At 30.3% G+C, this 22569-nt stretch overlaps 2 protein-coding genes across 4 annotated transcripts; both read right to left on the reverse strand.

The window, feature by feature from the left end:
- Nucleotides 1-1610: 1610 nt before the first annotated feature.
- On the reverse strand, nt 1611-5715 carry LOC101495456 (uncharacterized). 3 transcript variants are annotated; one of them, XM_027334954.2, is made up of 3 exons: nt 5540-5715; nt 2164-2938; nt 1611-1879 (listed from the first exon to the last, which is right to left on the reverse strand). In XM_027334954.2, exon 2 carries the CDS (start codon nt 2838-2840, stop codon nt 2172-2174), a length of 669 nt encoding a protein of 222 aa, XP_027190755.1. In that variant the 5' UTR covers nt 2841-2938; nt 5540-5715; the 3' UTR covers nt 1611-1879; nt 2164-2171. The 3 variants fall into 3 exon arrangements, with proteins under 3 accessions (XP_027190755.1, XP_012571228.1, XP_073225483.1); XM_012715774.3 differs by lacking the exon at nt 1611-1879 and adding an exon at nt 4276-4400 and having other exon boundaries at nt 1997-2938; XM_073369382.1 differs by lacking the exon at nt 1611-1879 and having other exon boundaries at nt 1997-2938; nt 5540-5714.
- A 5543-nt stretch (nt 5716-11258) lies between these two features.
- LOC101496219 (pentatricopeptide repeat-containing protein At5g15280, mitochondrial) lies at nt 11259-14834 on the reverse strand. Its single transcript, XM_004500043.4, has one exon. The coding sequence runs from the start codon at nt 14832-14834 to the stop codon at nt 11259-11261; it is 3576 nt and encodes a 1191-aa protein (XP_004500100.1).
- Nucleotides 14835-22569: the final 7735 nt, after the last annotated feature.

The following is a 22569-nucleotide window of genomic DNA, read 5'->3' on the forward strand; positions in this document are numbered from 1 at the left end:
AATTGGTTAAATAAGATAGACCAACTTAAAGCAGAAAGTTCAGAGTTTGCGGCCAACGAGTTCAATCCGTTTTACCTCTCTCACCATTATTTAAAGTGTTTTTTTTTTAAAGTGAGTCTAAAGCAAGAGTGTCAAGAACTCAATGTTTAAAATATTTAACATAAGCATTCAACATGCTACAAAAAAAATTGTAAACATTCAATATAAATCTTTCCACTTCTAATAATAAAATTTCAACTTCACACCAAAAAAAAATTAAAATCACTAATAACATGGCTTTAAATTGTATGTTCAGCAAATTTAAAACTCTTCAAATATGTCTTCAATAAGTAGATTTACATTATGACAGATTTAAATGTTGAAATTACTTGTTTATCAGATTTGAACATTGGTGCAGATTTTTTTCTCTCAAGATCATAAAATTCTTCCAGAATATTCAAAAACAGCATTCACAAATAAACATTCATTTAATTTAAAGAATACACATAAAGATGATGTACACATACTGGAAGATGTAGAAGAAGCCAACACTGATATGAGTGGTATAAATGAGTCGCATGAAGATAATACACATACTAGAAGAGGTCGAAGAAGCCAACAGTTCTGCGTGCGAGATATGGAAAATCCCCTCTATAACATAAGTGACATAAACCATGTGTACCTTCATAGGAAAATTCTATATTTTATAAAACTAACATACTAAACACTTTGGTTTTAAGAGCCAAAAAATTTATTTTTTTGCATCAATGAAAGATCTAGTATCTTAAAACAGTTAAAGTACAAACATTCCTTGTGATTTTCTGTCATAAAGAACAAGAAGTAATTACATAAAGCAAAGAAAATGCATCAACCAAAACCTTCAAGATAAAATATACATTAATTATGTATCAATGTGAAACTACAAATGCTAACATCTAGAAAAGTTAAGGTATTATATAGGATTACCATATCAATCATACTTGATTTTGGGGTTGTGAAAAGAATTCCTTTGCATTATGAGCTACCTCTGCCTCCAATATTGCTTCTTGAACTATGTCAGATCCTTTCACATCAGTCCCACGATTTGGTAAGAGTCCAGTATTTTCAGCAGAAACTGGCAAGACGATAAGTTGTAGATCATCTTCAATCTTCCCAACTTCAGTGCTATTTGCCAATGAACCATTCTTTATGGCGGGGGCTTCTGCCAATCTGGCATAAGTAGTTGCTTGACTTTGCATATTGCGTGAATTGGATGGAAGTGGAGTTGAATCCTTGGTTAGAGAGGATATCAAGTTATTCACCCCATCATCTTTTGGTTTCATGTTGTCATCTGAGATAAATGTCTGGTCAAGATTACTAAAGCAAGAGTGTCAAGAACTCAATGTTTAAAATATTTAACATAAGCATTCAACATGCTACAAAAAAAATTGTAAACATTCAATATAAATCTTTCCACTTCTAATAATAAAATTTCAACTTCACACCAAAAAAAAATTAAAATCACTAATAACATGGCTTTAAATTGTATGTTCAGCAAATTTAAAACTCTTCAAATATGTCTTCAATAAGTAGATTTACATTATGACAGATTTAAATGTTGAAATTACTTGTTTATCAGATTTGAACATTGGTGCAGATTTTTTTCTCTCAAGATCATAAAATTCTTCCAGAATATTCAAAAACAGCATTCACAAATAAACATTCATTTAATTTAAAGAATACACATAAAGATGATGTACACATACTGGAAGATGTAGAAGAAGCCAACACTGATATGAGTGGTATAAATGAGTCGCATGAAGATAATACACATACTAGAAGAGGTCGAAGAAGCCAACAGTTCTGCGTGCGAGATATGGAAAATCCCCTCTATAACATAAGTGACATAAACCATGTGTACCTTCATAGGAAAATTCTATATTTTATAAAACTAACATACTAAACACTTTGGTTTTAAGAGCCAAAAAATTTATTTTTTTGCATCAATGAAAGATCTAGTATCTTAAAACAGTTAAAGTACAAACATTCCTTGTGATTTTCTGTCATAAAGAACAAGAAGTAATTACATAAAGCAAAGAAAATGCATCAACCAAAACCTTCAAGATAAAATATACATTAATTATGTATCAATGTGAAACTACAAATGCTAACATCTAGAAAAGTTAAGGTATTATATAGGATTACCATATCAATCATACTTGATTTTGGGGTTGTGAAAAGAATTCCTTTGCATTATGAGCTACCTCTGCCTCCAATATTGCTTCTTGAACTATGTCAGATCCTTTCACATCAGTCCCACGATTTGGTAAGAGTCCAGTATTTTCAGCAGAAACTGGCAAGACGATAAGTTGTAGATCATCTTCAATCTTCCCAACTTCAGTGCTATTTGCCAATGAACCATTCTTTATGGCGGGGGCTTCTGCCAATCTGGCATAAGTAGTTGCTTGACTTTGCATATTGCGTGAATTGGATGGAAGTGGAGTTGAATCCTTGGTTAGAGAGGATATCAAGTTATTCACCCCATCATCTTTTGGTTTCATGTTGTCATCTGAGATAAATGTCTGGTCAAGATTATCAAGTCTCCGAGTTAAGGGGCCAGGATTTATGATTGATATACTTCGAATTTCATGCCGAATAGCATCTAGCTGTGCCATTGTATCCTGAAGTTCCTTATGAACCTGACGAGCTTGAGATTGCTGCATAACAGTTTCCAACTGTCCACGAGCTAGTTGTACATAACCAATAGCGCGACCAGCTAACCTCCCTGCTGTTCTGGATATAATCGGCAAATCCTTTGGACCAATCAGAGCAGCAGTGGCTCCCAGCAACAAAAATATTTCTCCATATGAAAATCCCAACATCGTTCAGTCTTGTATGAGATTTTTGTTGGAAAGGTCACAAATCAACAAAAATGTAGAAGTAGGAGTCTGATTCAGATTAATGTAGATGGATAATTTACCTTCAAAATCAAATATAAGTCGGAATAAGATTAGGTCCTATTTGAACGTTCTCATCTAATTTTCTTGTATTATTTAATTTGCAACTAGTAGGTAAATGTAAATGTAAATATAGTGCCCACATTTTTACTGATTTAACAGTAGGTAAATGTAAATATAAAACTAGTACAATTTCTCTTCAAAGGACAATTAATCCCTGCATGAAGTGTCCTCCAAGCATGACTCACCCCTTTTTGCCCAATTCCTAGAGTGTGAATAGGGACTCTCATGGAGTGCAAATAAGGACTCTTTTCTTTCGTTGTCGAAGAACATAATGTTGTATTATATCTTCATGATTACAAAATGTTTTCCATCTCTTACTGATATGATACATTCTTTCTTTGTTTAAAATTCTCAAACACACAAGCTTTTGTAAACTTCCATGACATACAGTAAGTTTAGTCTCTTGGATATGAAATTGAAGCACTAGTATAATTGTAATAAATCTTTACTGTAAATAAACACAACACATACTATGTTTAAATAAGAGTTAGAATCAGTGGAGCAAAACTAAACGTATTACTAATTCTATTCTTAAACTTCCTTTATACACATGATTTTAAGAAGAGAAGAGATCATTATCATTATAGCATACCAACACAATATGTAATATGCATCATTAAAGCTAGGAGAACAAACAAGAAATGGAGATAGTTATTAGAACAAACAACAAATGGAATGTACTATCAATCCTTATGCATACACTTCCCTTCAAGCATTGACACAACTCTAATACCACATACTCTATTATGATTTTAATGCAGAAAGTAAAATTTACTCATTCTTGCCATTTTTCAAAAGAGAAATTTAACACAATGGATATTGTTTCACATAACACCCAATATATGAAATTAAAAGAAAGGTAATGAAATTGATCCTTTAGCAAAGTTAATTATAATGAAGGACAGATTTCATCATTTCAATTATAAATAGTACACACACAAGACTCTCAAAATCTTAATTCAATATAGTTTTATATTTTTTACATGAACGCTAAATCTCCATATACTCTTGAACATAGCCACAATTTATTTATGTAGCTATTTCTTCATTCATGCATATGACCTCATAAGAGATACTAATTTCAATTTGAGGTCTAACTTGAAGGAGATGATTATTTCTATTCTACACAACAAACATCGAGTACCTAACACACAATCAATGTTCAATTTTCTCAAATTCTTAAACATGCATGCAAGATTAACAATCATACAAAAGCCCCAAATTTGAAATAATTATAAAAATTCAAGAGATTCCAAGCACACCCTAAATAGAGGTTTTGGGGGAAGGTCTTTGTTACCTTACACAAAAATTGGAAGACCCCAAACTTGAGTTTGATCTCTTCAACAGAGGTGAAATCCTATATGGGGAACTTGAGCTCTAAATCCCTAACCCACTAGATCTTCTACCAGTGGTGGAGCTTGACTAAAAAGCTCGAAAGGGCCACATAAATAAACTATAATTTATAAATCAAATATGCAACATATTGTATACAAAAAATGAAGGACTAAAAGTGTATTTCTACCAAAATTAAAGGCTAATGGTGAATATTAAAGGACCTAAGCGAGAACTGGATTAAACTTGAAGGACTAAAAGTGTATTTCTACCAAAATTAAACTATATGAGTTAAAAATACCATAAAGTATATACTCTTTGAGTGACTTGAAATCATCAATAATAAATCATAACTAATAAAATTATGAATTTAAATCTCATATGCAAACATTGTTTGGTTCAAATGATTAAGACTTCTTTCCATTTATAATTTCATATAAAATTCATACAACAGCAGTAGAATTATGGACAACATATTGATACACCAAGTCGTGCCTCAAACATTTCACCTCACACATCGAATTCTGCATACAGACAAACATTTAATAAATCTTAGTTATGACATTGCAACAGGAAGATTTTATCAGCATTCTCATCACTTCAAACTGGCTTTAGACCCAAGGAACTCAAGGAAATGAGTTCCAATGTATGCTGTATTTATGTTTGTGAATGATGAGAGGTGTTTAAGTATTGACTCATAAGGAATAGTCTTTGGTGTATTATGACTTAGTTTCAACAAATACCTAACAATTAAAACAATAATTAAACAAGATTTGTTAAGATTCTAAGTTTTAACAACCAGGGTGGGTCCTAAGATATTTGGTGCCCTAGGCAGAACTATAAAAATAAAACCTTGTGATCATTATATTTTTTCTTGTAAATACATTAATAATTTATTCATTATAATCAAAATTTCTTTAAAAAATCAATTGCAAGTCACAATTTCAAGGCTACACTGCAAAAACCACATGAAAATCAATCTCAAAAAAGGGAAAAAAAAATTCAAGTCACAATTTTTGAAAAAAATCCCTTCTCCCTCCTTCACAAAATAGGCACGATGTTTAAAAAAAATCAACATAGAAGAACAATAATTCAATGAAACAACACACCCAAAAAAACTATCAAAACAAAACTAAAATATTCAAAATAAAAACCAAAACAACCACTGAAACAACATAAAAGAAGAATAAATAAGAGAAAAAACTTGGTAAGGATGAATAGGAACGAACCAGAACTAAACGATTGAGAAAGAAGGAAGGACGGTGGCGGGTTGCCGGAAAACTCTGCCGGAAGGTGGAAACCCGGTGGTCTTGGGTGATTGCGAAGCCATGATGGTTTTGGAGTTTTGGGTGAAAGGCTAGATGAATACTCAGAGACGATGGAAGTGAAATCTATGGTTTTTAGTTTTAATAGAAAACTTTAAAAATAAATAAATAAATAAAATGAAAAAAAAAAAAAAAAACATTTCAAACCCATTTTAGATTAAAAACTAACATCCCCTACCCATAGATACTGTATTCCTACATATTTATATTTAAGGGTAGATTTAATGTTTCTATAGCGTATATATTAACTATACAAATTTATCATACTATTTTTTAGGTGAATTAGATATTTTATAATAAAAATATATTTTATAATTATTTTATTGTTAATTTTTTAACACAAACAATAATATTCTGAATCAATTTAGATTGAATTAAATATATGTTCTCTATATTTGTAATATTTAATAAAATATTTTACTATTTCAAGATTTATATCAATACACGTGTCTTCTATTATTAAACTTTCGCTAAAATATTATTCTATAAAGTCAATATTTTATATAATATAAAATAAAATAAAAATACTAAATTATTATTAATATAATATAAATAGAATGAGACAAATGAATAAAAAAAATATTGATTGCATGATTAGATCATATGTTTGTAATGTAAGACTTTATTAAATTGATTATATATAAAGGAGTTAAAGAAACTACAAAATCAAATTTAATTCGAATTCTTTTACATTCAATTTTTTTATATGACAATTAATTTTTTGTTTTTTATTTTTAAAAATTTTAATTTTATAAACTCTACTCAATATATATATATATATATATATATATACTAAATATTTTATTAATAACATTTATATTAATTTTTCAATCCTTTTACATATTATGGTGTAGATGTAAAACCAAAGTTCAAACATTAATACTTCTAAATCTTGAGTGAGAATTTAATCTACAACTTAGAAATAAAGTGTTATGAATTTTATTTAAAAATAATAAATAACATAATTTATTTTTCAATATTAAGTAAATCAATTTTGTATATTTTTTATTATTTTAATATAATTCATTATACATATATATAATAAAGTTTTGATTTATAATCATGTAAAATAGACATGTATCGATCATCGAAATTCATTATCCTTTATCCTTCATCTATTAAGTACGATTCTTAACGTCGTTTATGTCATGTGAAAACACATATTATATATATTAGCAATATAGTGATAGTAAATTTAAACTTCATTATATTTATGAATTACATATATATTATCTATCAAATAAGTGACAATTGCTTTTTAAAGAAATTATAAATTCAATCAATAAACATTTAAAATTTAAAAGAAGAATAGAATTAATATTATTCTTTTTCTTGTTTATCATGTTTTCCTCACTCTCTTATTTAATTCTTTTGTATTTTTTAATACTGAAACAAAATATTATCTGAATGCGAACAAAAATTGATTATCCAATATTATATGATAAACAAAAATTTAATAATTTTATGATATGGTTTTGTGGGTTTACTATTTTATCTAATTTATGGGTTTTTTTTTAGTTTTTAATTGTATATCTAACTAATACTATAATTTAAAATATTTGTAAAAAGTATTTATTTTGTCTCTAAGATGAATTAAGGATTAAAGAAAAAAGAGATGAGGTATTTAACTACAACAAAGTTTAACAGGCTAAATTGTTTTTTATTAAAAATATTTATTGTTTTTATTATAGTTTAGGGAATTTTTGAAGTATGTTCATAGTTTAGGACTAACCATCACTAATGGATATAGTTAATAGAGGGACTAACTCCATGGATTGATAAGTAGTTTATAGACTTTTAAGTTGGTTTTAATAGTTTAAGGATTAAATGGGTAAAAAACTGATAGTTTAGAGACTAAATTGATAGTTCATTCTTTTTTTTCTTTTATGTTAAAAAGATGGTAAATACTTCTTGAAATTGGTTATTAACCTGACGAGCTTGAGATTACTGCATAACCGTTTCCAACTGTCCACGAGCCAGTTGTAAATAACCAATAGCGCGACCAATTAACCTCCTTGTTGTTCTAGATATGATTGGCAAATCGTCGAAATAAGATTAGGTCCTAATTGAACGTTCTCATCTAATTTTCTTGTATTATTTAATTTGCAAAGTGATTTGCATGTCAACTTGAATATAGTGCCCACATTTTTATTGATTTAACAGAAACATGAAAAGTAAATGTAAATATAAAACTAGTACAATTTTTCCTTAAAGCACAATTAAGAATGGCAACAGGTATCACATACATAGATAATAGTTATCTTCTACCATACCCGTTAAATGTTATAAATTTATTTATGTGTAATTAAATATTTTCCATCATTGGTGTGGTCAGTATTAGAGCTCTTGATCCCTGTATGAAGTGTCCTCCAAGCATTACTCACCCCTTTTTGCCCAATTCATAGAGTGTGAATAGGGACTCTTATTTGCCCAATTCATGGAGTGTAAATAAGGACTCTTGTATTCCGTTGTTTAAGAACATAATGCTTTGTGTTATATCTTTGTGATTACACAATGTTTTCCTTCTCTTACGGATATGATACATTCTTTCTTTGTTTAAAATTCTCAAACACTCAAGTTTTTGTAAACTTTCGTGACATATATTAAGTTTAGTCTCTTGGATATGAAATTGAAGCACTTGTATAATTGTAATGAATCTTTACTGTAAATAAACACAACACATACTATGTTCAAATAAGAGTTAGAATCAGTGGAACAAAACTAAACGTATTACTAATTTTATTCTTGAATTTCCTTTATACACATGATTTAAGAAGAGAAGAGATCTTTACCATTATAGCATACAAACACAATATGTAATATGCATCACTAAAGCTAGGAGAACAAACAAGAAATGGAGAGAGTTATTAGAACAAACAACAAATGGAATACACTATTAATCCTTATGCATACACTTCCCTTCAAGCATTGACACAATATTAATACTCTAACACCACATACTCTATTATGACTTTAATGCAGAAAGTAAAATTTATTCATTCTTGCCATTTTTCAAAAGAGAAACTTAACACAATGGATATTGTTTCACATAACACCTAATATATGAAATTAAAAGAAAGGTAATGAAATTGATCGTTTAGCAAAGTTAATTATAATGAAGGACACATTTCAATTATAAATAATACACACACAAGACTCTCAAAATCTCAATTCAGTATAGTTATATTTTTTACATGAACTCTAAATTTCCATATACTCTTGAACATAGCCACAATTTATTTATGTAGCTATTTCTTAATTCATGCATATGACCTCATAAGAGATACTAATTTCAATTTGAGGTCTAACTTGAAGAAGATGATTATTGCTATTCTACACAACAAACATCGAGTACCTAACACACAATCAATGTTCAACTTTCTCAAATTCTTAAACATGTATGCAAGATTAACAATCGTACCAAAGCATGTTCAAATTCTTAATCATGTATGCAAGATTAACAATCGTACCAAAACATGTATTGAAACATGTAATCATTTCACTTTGAATATATTAAAATAAATATATTGAAATAGTTATAAAAATTCAAGAGATTCCAAGCACACCCTAAAGAGAGGTTTTGGGGGAAGATCTTTGTTACCTTCAACAGTGGTGAAATCTTATGTGGGGAAGACCCAATCAATAAACGTTTAAAATTTAAAAGAAAAATAAAATTAATATTAATTTTTTTCTTGTTTCTCATGTTTTCCTCACTCTCTTATTTAATTTTTTTGTATTTTTTAGTACTGAAACAAAATATTATGTGAATGCGAATGTATAGAAACAAAAATTGATTATCCAATATTATATGATAAACAAAACTTTAATAATTTTATGATATGGTTTTGTTGGTTTACTATTTTATCTAGTTTTTGGGTTTCTTTTTAAGTTTTTAATTGTATATCTAATATTATAATTTAGAATATGTGTAAAAAGTCAATATAAATATTATTTTGTCTCTAACATGAATTAGGGATGAAAGAAAAAAAGAGATGAGGTATTTAACTACAACAAAATTTAACCTTAAAAGGCTAAATTATTTTTTATTAAAAATATTTATTGTTTTTTTATTATAGTTTAGGGAATTTTTGAAGTATGTTTATAGTTTAGGAACTTCTAACCATCACTAATGGATATAGTTAATAGAGGGACTAACTTGATGGATTGATAAGTAGTTTATAGACTTTTAAGTTGATTTTAATAGTTTAAGGACTAAACCGCTGAAAAATCGTTAATTTAGAGACTAAATTGATGGTTTATTCCTTTTTCCTTTTAGATTAAAAAGATAGCAAATACTTCTTGAAATTCATACACAATTGCGAGATTTAATGTTGGAACTTAACAATATAGTTTTTTTTTTAATATTTTAACTGGTGATTATTTATTTATATGTATTTTAATAATTTATTTTTTATCAATTATTTAATTTAGTAAATCAAGTGAGTGAGATCAAATACTGGGGATGCTATTTCACTTAAAAAGAGAACGTGGAATTTTCTAGTGAAATATCCTATTCATCATCATATTGACAGTAGGGACTAATTTTGGTGTTAAAAGACTGAACGGTAGTATTGGAATGCTGGACTAAAGTTCCACTAAGATGATTTGATTATATACACTCTAGAGAGTAAATATAATGTGAGATTTAAAAAGTCATTAATGAGGTTTCTAGTTCCTAAGTACGTGAATGTGATTTATTAGATATATAATTTGCTATGCGTATGAAGAACTGTACATATTTCAATATATTTATTTTATAATTTCAAAGTGAAATGCAGTAGAAAAGTAAAATTAATGATCGATTCACTTTTTTCTTTTTGTTATTAATAAAAGAGAACAAAGATAAAATACAAACTAATTTTATAACAATTGTAATTAATCGTTGTTGTTTTAAGATCAATCTAATTTGGGACTAATTTTCAAATGTTAAAGCATGTAGGGACAAATTGTAAATTTTGAAAAAAATTATAAGGACCATTTACCAATATATATATATAAGGTAAAGTGAAAATTTTAAAATTTTAATTTTTAATTCTCAGATGATATTTGAAATCATCTAAATTTAGCTTTAACAAAATACGATCTATATATACTGTCTCTTTATTTTGAAAATTCTCTAAATTTATTATCCAAATAAAATAATTTATATTGAAGAATTTGAATTATATTGAAAAAATTACATTCTCTAATCTAAACACAAACCGGGAGAAATTAACATTTAAGTAGTTTTTCAAAGATCAAACTACTTTTGTTTACACTTTTGATGATCGAAGGGACATTTCATTCTGTCTTTCATATGGAAATCAAATCTGCAGTGCAAAATTCTAGTCTATACCATTTGAACAATATCCAAAATTGTTCAAAGGGTGTTGCCATAGTAAATTCAACTGTTGAGATTCTAATTCCACAACTTCTCTTGAACTTGAAAGCATCTCTCAAGGATAACTACTCAAGCTTCCTTATTTTTTCTTCCAATACACATATATTACTATTTTCTTGCGGAAAACAGTATCGCGATGTTTGTAACAAAATTAAAGATCATCAGTGAGTGTACTTACAAAATACAATCAACCAACAAAAAACACCCCTTCTTCAGAAGAGTCAATCCAGCTAACTCTTTGAATCATCTCTTTTGAAGAAAGCCAGTTTTTGAAAGAAGCCTTGATAAAAATCCTTTGTTGCTGCCATTATTATCAGTAACCTTTTCTTTGGCATTGCTTAAGTTGCTTATGTGAGACCAATGTATCTCAAAGTCAGGCTGGTAGCCCTTTTCCTGCATGGCTTGCATGAGCTCTGATGCCTTCCTTAAATTCTTCTTTTCCATGTGATAACTTTTAATTACAGTGCAATACATTTTTCTGGTTGGAGTTTCACCTCCATGAATCATGTCCTCTAAGAATTGTTCTGCTTGTTCTGTTCTTCCAGATTGGCAGAAGCTAAAGACAAGAATCTCCAATGTGTCGATTCTCGGTTTGAGATTCCAGTTTAGCATCTCAGAATAAAAATTCGAAGCTATGTCCAATTCGTTTCGTGCACAGAATCCACGAATGAGGAAATCATAGCTGGTGGAAATTGGAACGTTGGATTTCTTTAGCATTATGTTCATAAGATGAACTGCCTTATTCAATCTTCTGTATTGACAAAAACGCTTAATCAGGCAATCGTAATCGATATTCTCGGGAGTTAGAGATTCGTCTTCCATCCTGTCCAAAAAACTTTCCGCTTCTTTTACCAAACCACAGGAAAGAAGGTTTTCAACAATGGTTGTTTGGACGATGGAATCATGTATCCATCCTCTTAATCCCATTTCTCGACTCAATTCCAGGGCTTTCTGCAGCTCCCCGACATCACACAGACTGCTAATTACCATCCTTAAGCTGCGGTTACTCGGTTTGAGTCCCTTCGAAATCATGGTAGTCAGATAATGGAAAGAACTGGATAAATCTTTACATTGCAAGAAACCATAGACAAGATAATTATGACCAACTTCATCGAGTACAACTTTTTTCTCTTTGATTTCGGTTAGTATCTTATTAACATCCAAACGGTTTCCAGTTGACAAGAGATAGAAAATAAGAATGTTATATATGATAAGGTCATCAAGTGAACATTGTGCAAGCATAAAGTTCTTTAAGCTTAGTGCAAATGGTATTCTACCCTTCATACACATCAATCGGACCAAATTCCTGTAACTTGAGAGGGATAGGTCAAAACTTTTTCTTATTGCAACACCAAGTAGCTCCCCCACTTTTTTCATGCCATTAGCTTGGCAGTATCCCTCAATGAGCATGTTACAAAGCTTATCATCTAAACTTAATCCTGTAGATAACATATCTCGAAACAGAGAGTCTGCTTTCGCAACGTTCTCTATATTACAAAATCCGCATATCAACGCACAATGAGCAGCGTGAGAAAATGAAGGATGTTCTTTCAGAATGATATCTTTTAATTCAATAGCTTTGCTGTATCTATGAGCCTTGCACAATCGAGGGATTAACAAGACTGAAACATCCAAACAAGGTGCCATATTTCTATCTAGCATATCATCCAATATTGTAAAAGCTAGTGAAAATTTACCCTCATTAGATAAACCTTGAATAAGATTATTATAATCAGAATGATCCAAGAATAAACAATGCTGTAGTTGTTTGAAAACTACAAGTGCGGTGCCTGTAAGACCGTTAGCAGAAAGTACTTCTATAAATACGTGATATATATCTAACCTTAGGTGAGGGTATGATGAAAGCATGATTTCAAGAAACTGTAATGCTTCTTGAACCATTTTCTGTTGGCAGATATGACCAAGGAGATTTTTAAATTCCTCCAACTTTGGTGACCATTTATTTCTACAAGCAATGTTCCAGTAATAACTGAAGTCCTTCATGTTTCCTTTCTTACATAAAGGTATGAATAAGGAGGTATATGTCTCATTGTCGATGTGAAGTTTCTTTTGAAGCATTTCATCTAGAAGAGTTTTTGCTCGGCACAGTAATCCCTTCTTGCTGTATGCCTGTACAACCAAATTGAGGGTTTCGTGGTCGAGTTCACAGGAAGACCGTGGCACTTTCTCCAAAAGTTTGATCAATGGTGTGATTTGTGATCGAGATGAACAAAGTTGGCTCACTAACTTTGAGAATTCGGGTAGCAGTAATTCTTGGCCCCAACAAAGCATTTCATCAACCAAAATCAGTGCATTTTTTAGGTTGTTAATGCTGCATTCCTTCTTGACAGATACATTGAAGTTTGGTAACAAGGATTCTTCAAGAACCGAAGCAACGTGAGTGTCAAACTCGTCAACATCTGTATCCAAATAAAGTCCATTTCCCATTTCGTCAAAGAACTCTGCTTTGAAAAGTTTCTTCTCGTTGTCTCGTTTCAACCTCACGCGCAAAGGGTCCAAGCCCAAAATCTGAAATGCCTTGGAAATTGGATTCTCTGTTGAAGAAAGCTTAACCAAACCACGGCTCTCCATCTCACGAATCAAACTTTTCACTTTATCAAACCGTCTAGACTTACAATACCCTGCTATAAGAACCCTAAAAGTCGAAATATCAGGCGCCATTCCCCTATCAATCATTTCATCAAGAATTTCTCTAGCATGCTCTAACATACCTACTTTAAACAAACCACTTATAAGAGCATTATAAGTACATAAATGTGGAACAAAGCGTTTTGATAGCATAACAAATAAATATCTCAATGCATTTTTCATCTTCCCTTCATGGCAACTCCAACCAATTAATATACCATAGGTTACTTCATCAGGACTAAAACCTACACTTTCTAGTTCCTTCAAAAACAATAATGCCCTTTCTACACCATAACTTATGCACATAGAATTCATAACTCTATTACCAGCTATTACACTAGGAGCACAATTTACTTCAGCAAAGAAACTAATCAAATCTTTAAAGTCCTTCTTCTCACAATATCCGAATGCAATTTCATCAAAAACAAAGCTACTAACCTCAAAGTTTTTCAAATGCAACACCTTCCTAATCAAGCTTCTAGCTTCATGAATCTTCCTATCGACGCAAAGCAACACCATAACATCCTCCAATATATTCATCTCATCACCACTCAAATTCCCCCCCAAATCAACCAAATCAAACGCCACGGGAAACGCAATATTTGTTCTCTTCATCTTCACCAAATAATCGAGCAAAACCCGATAACACAACCTCGAAGGAACTATTCCTTTTTCCTTCATGCCATCATACACTAAAACAGCTTTTTCCAATTCCTTCACACTAACATACCCTTTAATTAGTTTATTCAAAATCTCACACGAAACTCCTCGACCCTCGATCAAATTCTCAGCTTCTGTAAACAACCCAACATGAACAAGAAGCAGTGACATAACCTCATAAGATTGCAAAAAATGGGTGTTTTCATTCTCAACACCCCATTTGAAAATTTCGTATAAAGATTGAACCTTTTTTACATGAACACCAACGTGGACACACTCGGATTGATAATTAAGCAATATTTCAAGCACGTGTTGCGGTTTCAAAATTGGAAGGGTCCAAAATTGGCGGGTGATTTCGGGGATGACGGTAGAAAGTTCTAGAAGATGGGGTTTGAAAGAAGAATTAGGGTTTGAAAGAGAAGGAATGGTTGTTGATTTGGTGGAGAGGTGGTGAAGAGAAGAAAGAAGGTTTGGGTAATGGCGGCGAAGAGTGGACAGAAAGAGGAGCATTCGATTGCATGGGAAAATTCAGCGGTAGAAATTGTGAAGAATGGTCAGGATGGCGAAAATGTTACTCGTTGTGGCGGCGTTGGCGGTGGCGGTAATGGCGTCGGAGAGGCAGTGTGATGGAGTGGGGAGTAAAACATTGCACCAACCGGGTTTGATTTTGGGTCCATTTTTTTAGAAAAACAACATCAAATTTGCGGATCGGGTTATTTTAAAAAAAATTATTCGGTTCGGTTTATATCTAATTTATTTTGGTTTAGCACATAAATAGCTTAATTTTGTAATCAATGAGAAAGAAAAATAACAAATAGAACAGAGCTAATGGTCTATTTGTTTAGATTTTTAAGAAATTGATTTTAAATTTATATATGTTTTTTTTTAAATAACCGATGTTGATCATTAATGGTAATTTTGTTAGACGAGAGTTGAAGTGACTTTTTTTTTTATCACTTTGTCTTCAAATTATTTTACTCACTCTTTTTTTAATTTATATTTTTAAACATGATTTTTACGAAAATTTATTCGAAAATAGTAGAAGTTTCTTTGGACTTGTTTGTTAATGTTAAAAAATTAATTTGACATTCAATAACTTATGTATTTATTATTAGATATTTTTATATGATATCACTTTTGTTTTTTAAATGTATCTCTCAAAAGTAATTTTTATGAAAAAAATTTCAAAATAATTTCTCATTTTAATCATTTTTTAAAATTTCATTATAAAAAAGTCTATTGAAAATATTATCTTAAAGAGTATCTTATAATTATTTCTCTTTAATAATAATATAAAATTAGTTCACGTTTAAAATTTTATAAGTCTATAAAATCTTTTTAATCCTTTAAATTCTCATGATAAAAATCATTTGAAATACAAATCGTAAATCTTAATAGTGATTTTAAAATCTTACAAGTTGTAAACGATTTTAAAAAAAAATTATTCGATGATTGTAAACGATAAAAATCATACATAAAAATATATTTTATTTTATTGAAAATGGAAAGAAAAAAAAATACTACGAACCTTCCAAAAATATAAAGACACGCCGTGTTGATTGAAATTTAGGCGTTTGTCCTGGTGACAAAACCACACGTGTGTGAAAAACCAAAGAGTCAATCACCAAAATGATTTCACCATGAGACCCCAAAAACCAGTTTTCTTGTGATTACATGTAATAATTTCATAGTTTAATGATATGAAAGGTCATTGTTTAATGGTACTGCTTCTTATGTTATAGATATGAAATATTATAAATTTCATGTACATTACAATTATGACAATGAATACTCAATGCATCGTATAATGTATAAATAATTTATTGGTCTTTAAATTTCTCACTCAATTTTTCTATATACTATTGTAAAAGTAAAAGTTTGAAAGAACCAATAACTCAAAAACTTAAAGTTCTTTCTGTTTACGACAATGGTTAAAGATAATTATTTTAAAGATTAAATTTAGACTAACATTTATGTTTTATTTTCAAAAAAGTAAAGATATGTTAAAAAATTTCTTACTGTTGGTATGTCTTTTTGGTTTTTTCAGTTTCAGATATTTTTTATTTGGTTTTGATTATTATTTTTAGATTTTTTTATTTCAAAAATATTATAGAAAATCATTAATTCATTGATATTTTGTATTTTTGGTATGAATTAATTCTAAGACGTTTTTAACTCTCTCGACGTTAAATTTCTTGTCTGTCTTCCGATACAAACAATATCAAATCTTGTTTAAAATATTGAAGGAATTGACAAACACTAACTAAAATATTATAATTAAAACTAATAAAAATTCAGTGTTATTGTGTGAATTTAAAAATTTGTTGAAATCCCACATCGGGAAAAAATATTTTTTGTAAATTCAAGTGAAAAGAAACATGTTTTTTAAAATTCAAGTCCCACATTGGAAATAAATATTTTTGAAATCCCACATTAGAAAACTCTCATATTTTGAGTAGTTTCCAATTCGGTAAATATTAAAGTCTTACATTGATTAAAAAATATATGTGAGTTTGCTTCCATAACTATATAATGAATTTTAAACTATTGTGAAAAGTACACCAAAGTTGGATGCATTTCTCAACTTTCTCTTTTCTCCCTTTTATATTCTGCTCGCCTAATTTTTAAGCCACTTCTTCCCTTTCCTTATGTCCCTTCGATATTTATGAACGGTTTTTGTACCGTAGTCCCTTTGGTTTTTAGAGCGGTTGTTATGCCGTAGTCCCTTTGTTTTTATAGCGGTTGTTATGTCATAGTCTCTTCGTTTTTAGAGCAATTGTTATGTCGTAGTTCTTTCGGTTTTTAGAGCGGTTGTTATGTCGTAGTCCCTTTGATTTTTAGAGCGGTTTTGTACCGTAGTTATGAGTGGTTATAGTACCATATTGCGAGTGACTTTAATCTTCATATTGAGAGTGACTTTAACCGTCATATTGAGGGTATAATTCTAGAACGATTTTCTACGGAGCAGTGGAACTCTGATACAGTGAATCTGAGTTGTTTTATCCTGAGGACTTCGTGGTTGATAGTTTGTTTTGTACAATTTGGGCAGTACCGCGAAACGTCTTAAAGAGAGCAACCTAGACTGCGACTCAAACCAGTAATATATTTGGTGACATAAATTGTGGTTTTAAATAGTTTTATGAAACTCAAACATTAACAATTTTAAGACGTCTCTTTCTGCCACGTCAACCAAAGAGATTACTGAATTTGGTTATGCTGTCTCTGATTTCAATAAACTGTTTCAGTTTGAAGAAAACAGAAAATGATAAGATAGTTGGAGAATTAACCCATGGGAGAATAATGATAAGAATTATATTCTTAATGGACTTGCTGATGATTTGTATAACTATTACAATCCATTAATACTGTTAGATATGTTTGAGATGCTCTGAATAAGTATGTTGTGAGCTACTACCTAGAGTATTAGATGACAGATGACAGATCCGTGGAGGCACACTCTCGTAAAATTCAGAAGATAACTCATGAGATCATCTATTAAGGTATGTCACTCATGACATATTTAAATTAAATGTTGAAATTTAATATGTCTCTGTATGTTTGAATGCTGAAATCAATAAAATGTCTCTTTTTGCTTACATGTGTGATTTTAATTTTTGACATGCTATACTATGTGATGTGAACACATCTAATTTCAAAATTAAGTAACTTAGGTTTAATTCCAAAATTATTGTTAAATGATTTTGAAAATGTGAAATTTGTAGTTAGAGAATCTGAGTTGTTATATTCATTACACTTTAATATATGTAAACTTGATGGGACGTTAACAAGAAATGTAAAATAGACATGTTGATAATTTTTGTAACTGAAATTGAAAATCAGTTTAGTAGAAAGATTAAGAGGTTCCAAGCCCGATTCTAGTTTGGTTAATAAGTTTTAAAAATTATCTGGAATTATACATAGAACAACTGCACCATAATTGCTTGAAGTGAATGGTAAAGTTGAAAGAAAAAAACAAGAATATAACTCCTATTGAACTAGTTGTTGCTAGTATGCTTAACTCTAGTGTTGCATCTCATTGGTGTGTGGAAAATATATTGCTTAATTGCTATGTTTTGAATAGAGTTCCTAAATCTAAAAGCAAAACATCTCCTTATGAGATAGTGAAGAAAAGACAACTGAACTTGTCTTATTTTCAAACTTGCAGTTGTTTGGCTTATGTCAGAATCCCTGATCCCAAGCGAATTAAACTCGCCAGTAGAGCATATGAATGTGTATTCATTGGATATGCAGTAATGAACAAAGCGTATAGGTTTTATGACCTAAATGCGAAAATGATCATAGAATCAAATGATGTTGACTTCTATGAAAATAAATTCTCTTTCAAATGGAGAAATAGTGGGGGCAGCGAACCAAGATACATTTCTGTAACTAGAAGCAGCAAACAAGGTGAAACAGAAACTCGAAGAAGTAAGAGAGTCAAACTTGCTAAAGATTATGGACCCCATTATACAGCCTATACCTTAGAAGAGGATCCTGCAAATCTTTTAGGAGCCTTGTCATCTTTGGATGCAGATTTGTTGCAAGAAGCAATAAATGATGAAAGAGATTATCTAGAGTCTAACATGACCTGACTTTTGTAGACTTGCCTCATGATTGCAAATCAACAGGTTGTAAATGGATCTTGAAAAAGAAACTAAAACCTGACGAAACTGTTGATAAATACAAGACACGCCATGTAGTCAAAGGTTTTAGACAAAGAAAAAATATAGATTTATTCAACACTTTTTCACGAGTCACTAGAATAACATCCATTAGGGTACTTATATCACTTGTGGCTATTCATAACCTGGTGATACACCAGATGGATGTTAAAACAACATTTTTAAATGGTGACTTGAAAGAAGAAATCTATATGGAACAACCTGAAAATTTTGCAATTCATGGACAAGAAAGCAAGGTTTTTAAGTTAGATAAATCTTTGTATGATCTTAAACAAGCTCATAAGAAATGACATAAAAAGTGAATGAAAGTGACAAATATATTTACTATAAATCTAAAAATGGCATTTGCATTATCATACGTGTCTATGTAGATGACTTACTCATATTTGATTCAAACATTCATGCTGTAAATATTGTAAAATCATTGTTGTGTAGCAACTTTGGTATGAAAGACCTCAGAGAAGCAAATGTAATTCTTGAAATCAAGATTACTAGGTCAGAAAATGGAATTTCTTTGGATTAGTCTCACTATGTTGAAACAATCCTAATGAAATATAAATACTTTGACTGCAAACCTGCTTGCACACCATATGGTCTAAGTGTGAAACTTTTCAAGAACACTGATGAAGGTGTTAGACAAATTGAATGTGTGAGTATCTTTGGCAGCCTAAGGTGTGCCATTGATTGTACTAGACCCGACATTGCTTACGTCGTGAGACTGTTGTGCAGGTTGACCAGTAGACCTAGTATAGAGCATTAGCACGCTATCGAAAGAGTCACGAGTTACCTAAAAAGGACCATTAGTCTCGGATTACATTATCAAAGATTTCCTACTATCTTTGATGGATACATTGTTGTTGATTGGAACATTTTATCAAATGATTCTAAAGCAACCAATGGCTATATTTTAGTATAGTTAGTAGTGTTGTATCTTGGAAATCGAAGAACAGACGATATTGACTCAGTTCACTATGGAGTCTGAAGTGATAACACTAGCTACTACTAGTGAAGAAGCGAGCTGGTTGAGATGCTTTCTAGTTGAGATCTCTATATGGGAAAAACCTATGACATATGGGTTTATCCACTGCGATAGTACCGCGACTATTGCGAAAATTGAGAATCGTTATTACAACGATAAGAGACAACAAATTCATCGTAAGCACAACACTATTAGAAAGTTACTTTCTAAAGGAGTTGTTATAGTGGATCATGTACTCACTGATGAGAATTTAGCAAATCCTTTGACAAAAGGATTAACTAGAGAGAAAGTCATAAATACATCCAAAAGGATGAGTCTAATGCCTATAAAGTCACTCATGATGGTAACCCGACCTAAAAGACTAGAGATCCCAAAATTAGGTTCAATGGGTAATAACAAGTCATGAAGTGATATGAGATGAACATGTTATTATAAATTAGAGAAGCATGATTCCTGAAGCAATGCCATGATGAGATAATAGAAACTCTTAATGAGATCTATACTCTATGTGGAGGGAGTACCTAGCTATAGGAGTACTCTTGATAGACTTACCTATGTGAATGTGGAAGTGGGGCCGCTACCTATGGAATTTTGAGGCAGAATTCCTAGAGCGTTCAATATACTATGATACACGTGCAGGGCCATTAATGCACGAACTTTTGAGAATACACCCTATGAAAAGGTTGTGTGTTGGTTTGATGTCAGAGATAGAGTTTAAGACTACAAGTCACTCTTGTTGAATCTGAATCTTACTTACTATGTAAAAGTTCAAGTCAAGAGACACATTTGTTTATGCACGATCTTAGTTTGACGCTATTTCAGAAACATTTTTTAAATTCAAGTTGGGGATTGTTGGAACATAGAGTATGTTATTGTGTGAATTTAAAAATTTGTTGAAGTCTTACATTGGAAATGAGTATTTTTTGTAAATTCAAGTGGAAAGAAACATGCTTTTTAAAATTCAAATCCAACATTGGAAAGAAATTTTTTTGATGTCTCAAATTGGAAAGCTCTCATATTTTGAGTAGTTTTCAACTCTGTAAATATTAAAGTCCCACATTAATTAGAAAACATATGTGAGTTTGCTTCCATCATTATATAATGAGTTTCAAACTATTGTGAAAAGTACACCAAAGTTGGATGCATTACCCGACTTTCTATTTTCTCCCTTTTATATTCTACTCGCCTAATTTTCGAGCCACTTCTCCTCTTTCTTTCTGCCCCTTCGATATTTATGAGCGGTTTTTGTACCGTTGTCCCTTCGGTTTTTAGAGCGGTTGTTATGTCGTAGTCCCTTCGTTTTTAGAGCGGTTGTTATGTCGTATAGTTCTTTCGTTTTAGAGCGGTTGTTATGTCATAGTCACTTTAATTTTAGAGCAGTTTTGTACTATAGTCATATCGGTTTCTAGAACGGTTGTTATGTCGTAGTTATGAGTGGTCATAGTACTATATTGCGAGTGACTTTAATCGTCATATTGAGAGTGACTTTAACCATCATATTGAGGGTGTAATTCTAGAACGATTTTCTACGGAGTAGTGGAACTCCGATACAGTGAATTTGAGCTGTTTTATCCTAGGAACTTCGTGGTTGATAGTTTGCCTTGCACAATTTGGACAGTGTCGCAAAACGTCTTAAAGAGAGCGACCTAGTACGCGTTTCAATCCAATAATATCTTCGGTGACATAAATTATGATTTTAAATAGTTTTCTGAAACTCAAAAATTAACAAATATATATAATTCATTAAATTATAATATACGTGGAAAGCATATCAAACACTTAAATTTATAAAACTCTAAAAGATGAAAGTAGATTATTCATCAAAATAACAATAGCTTCATAATGTCAATTATTTCATATTATTTTAGTATTCAATTTTTCAATAACTAATGGATAATTTATACATCAACATTCACACACATGTATATATAATTCATCTTGGTTTAGATCAAATATGTCATATAATTACATGATAGAGAAAACTCGTTGGTAAGCCTTTAGTCTGTTGAACAAAAAAGATTTTAGTCTTTTTCATATAAAAACTCGTCCCTTATTTCTTTTTCAAATACAACAACAGGATATATTACCCATATATTCTACTTTTGAAAAAACTTAACCAAAATACCTCACTTTCTAAAACTGTTATCAAAATGCCCTACTTTTTAGGGCAAGAAGGAAAACTCTCCCCGGAGGAGCGATACATCAAAGAGACTAAATTTTTTCCCCTAGTAGGAGGTCGTTGGCCGGGGATGCGACCTCCCAAAGGGGTTTTAAAAAAAATTTTAATTCGTTTTTTGTTTTAATTAATTGTTAAAAGTTTTTTGGTTTTAATAAATATTTAAATTAATAAATAATTATATTAAATAATAAATTAATAATTAATAATAATACTACATAAATAAAGTATTATTATGATTATTATTAATTATTATTATTGTTATTATTATTAAAAATTGCTATAATTAAAAATTATTAAAATTAAATTAAAAATTATTAAAATTATTAATTATTATTATAGTTATTATTAATCTTATTATTATTAAAAATTGTTATAATTAAAAATTATTAAAATTAAATTAAAAAT

This window comes from Cicer arietinum, chromosome 5, assembly GCF_000331145.2.
Source record: "Cicer arietinum cultivar CDC Frontier isolate Library 1 chromosome 5, Cicar.CDCFrontier_v2.0, whole genome shotgun sequence".
Classification (NCBI taxonomy): domain Eukaryota; kingdom Viridiplantae; phylum Streptophyta; class Magnoliopsida; order Fabales; family Fabaceae; genus Cicer; species Cicer arietinum.

Bases quoted from the DNA above. Each gene is read 5' to 3' on its own strand.
- LOC101496219 (XM_004500043.4), bottom strand. From the start codon at position 14,834: ATGCTCCTCTTTCTGTCCACTCTTCGCCGCCATTACCCAAACCTTCTT.
- LOC101495456 (XM_027334954.2), bottom strand. From the start codon at position 2,840: ATGTTGGGATTTTCATATGGAGAAATATTTTTGTTGCTGGGAGCCACT.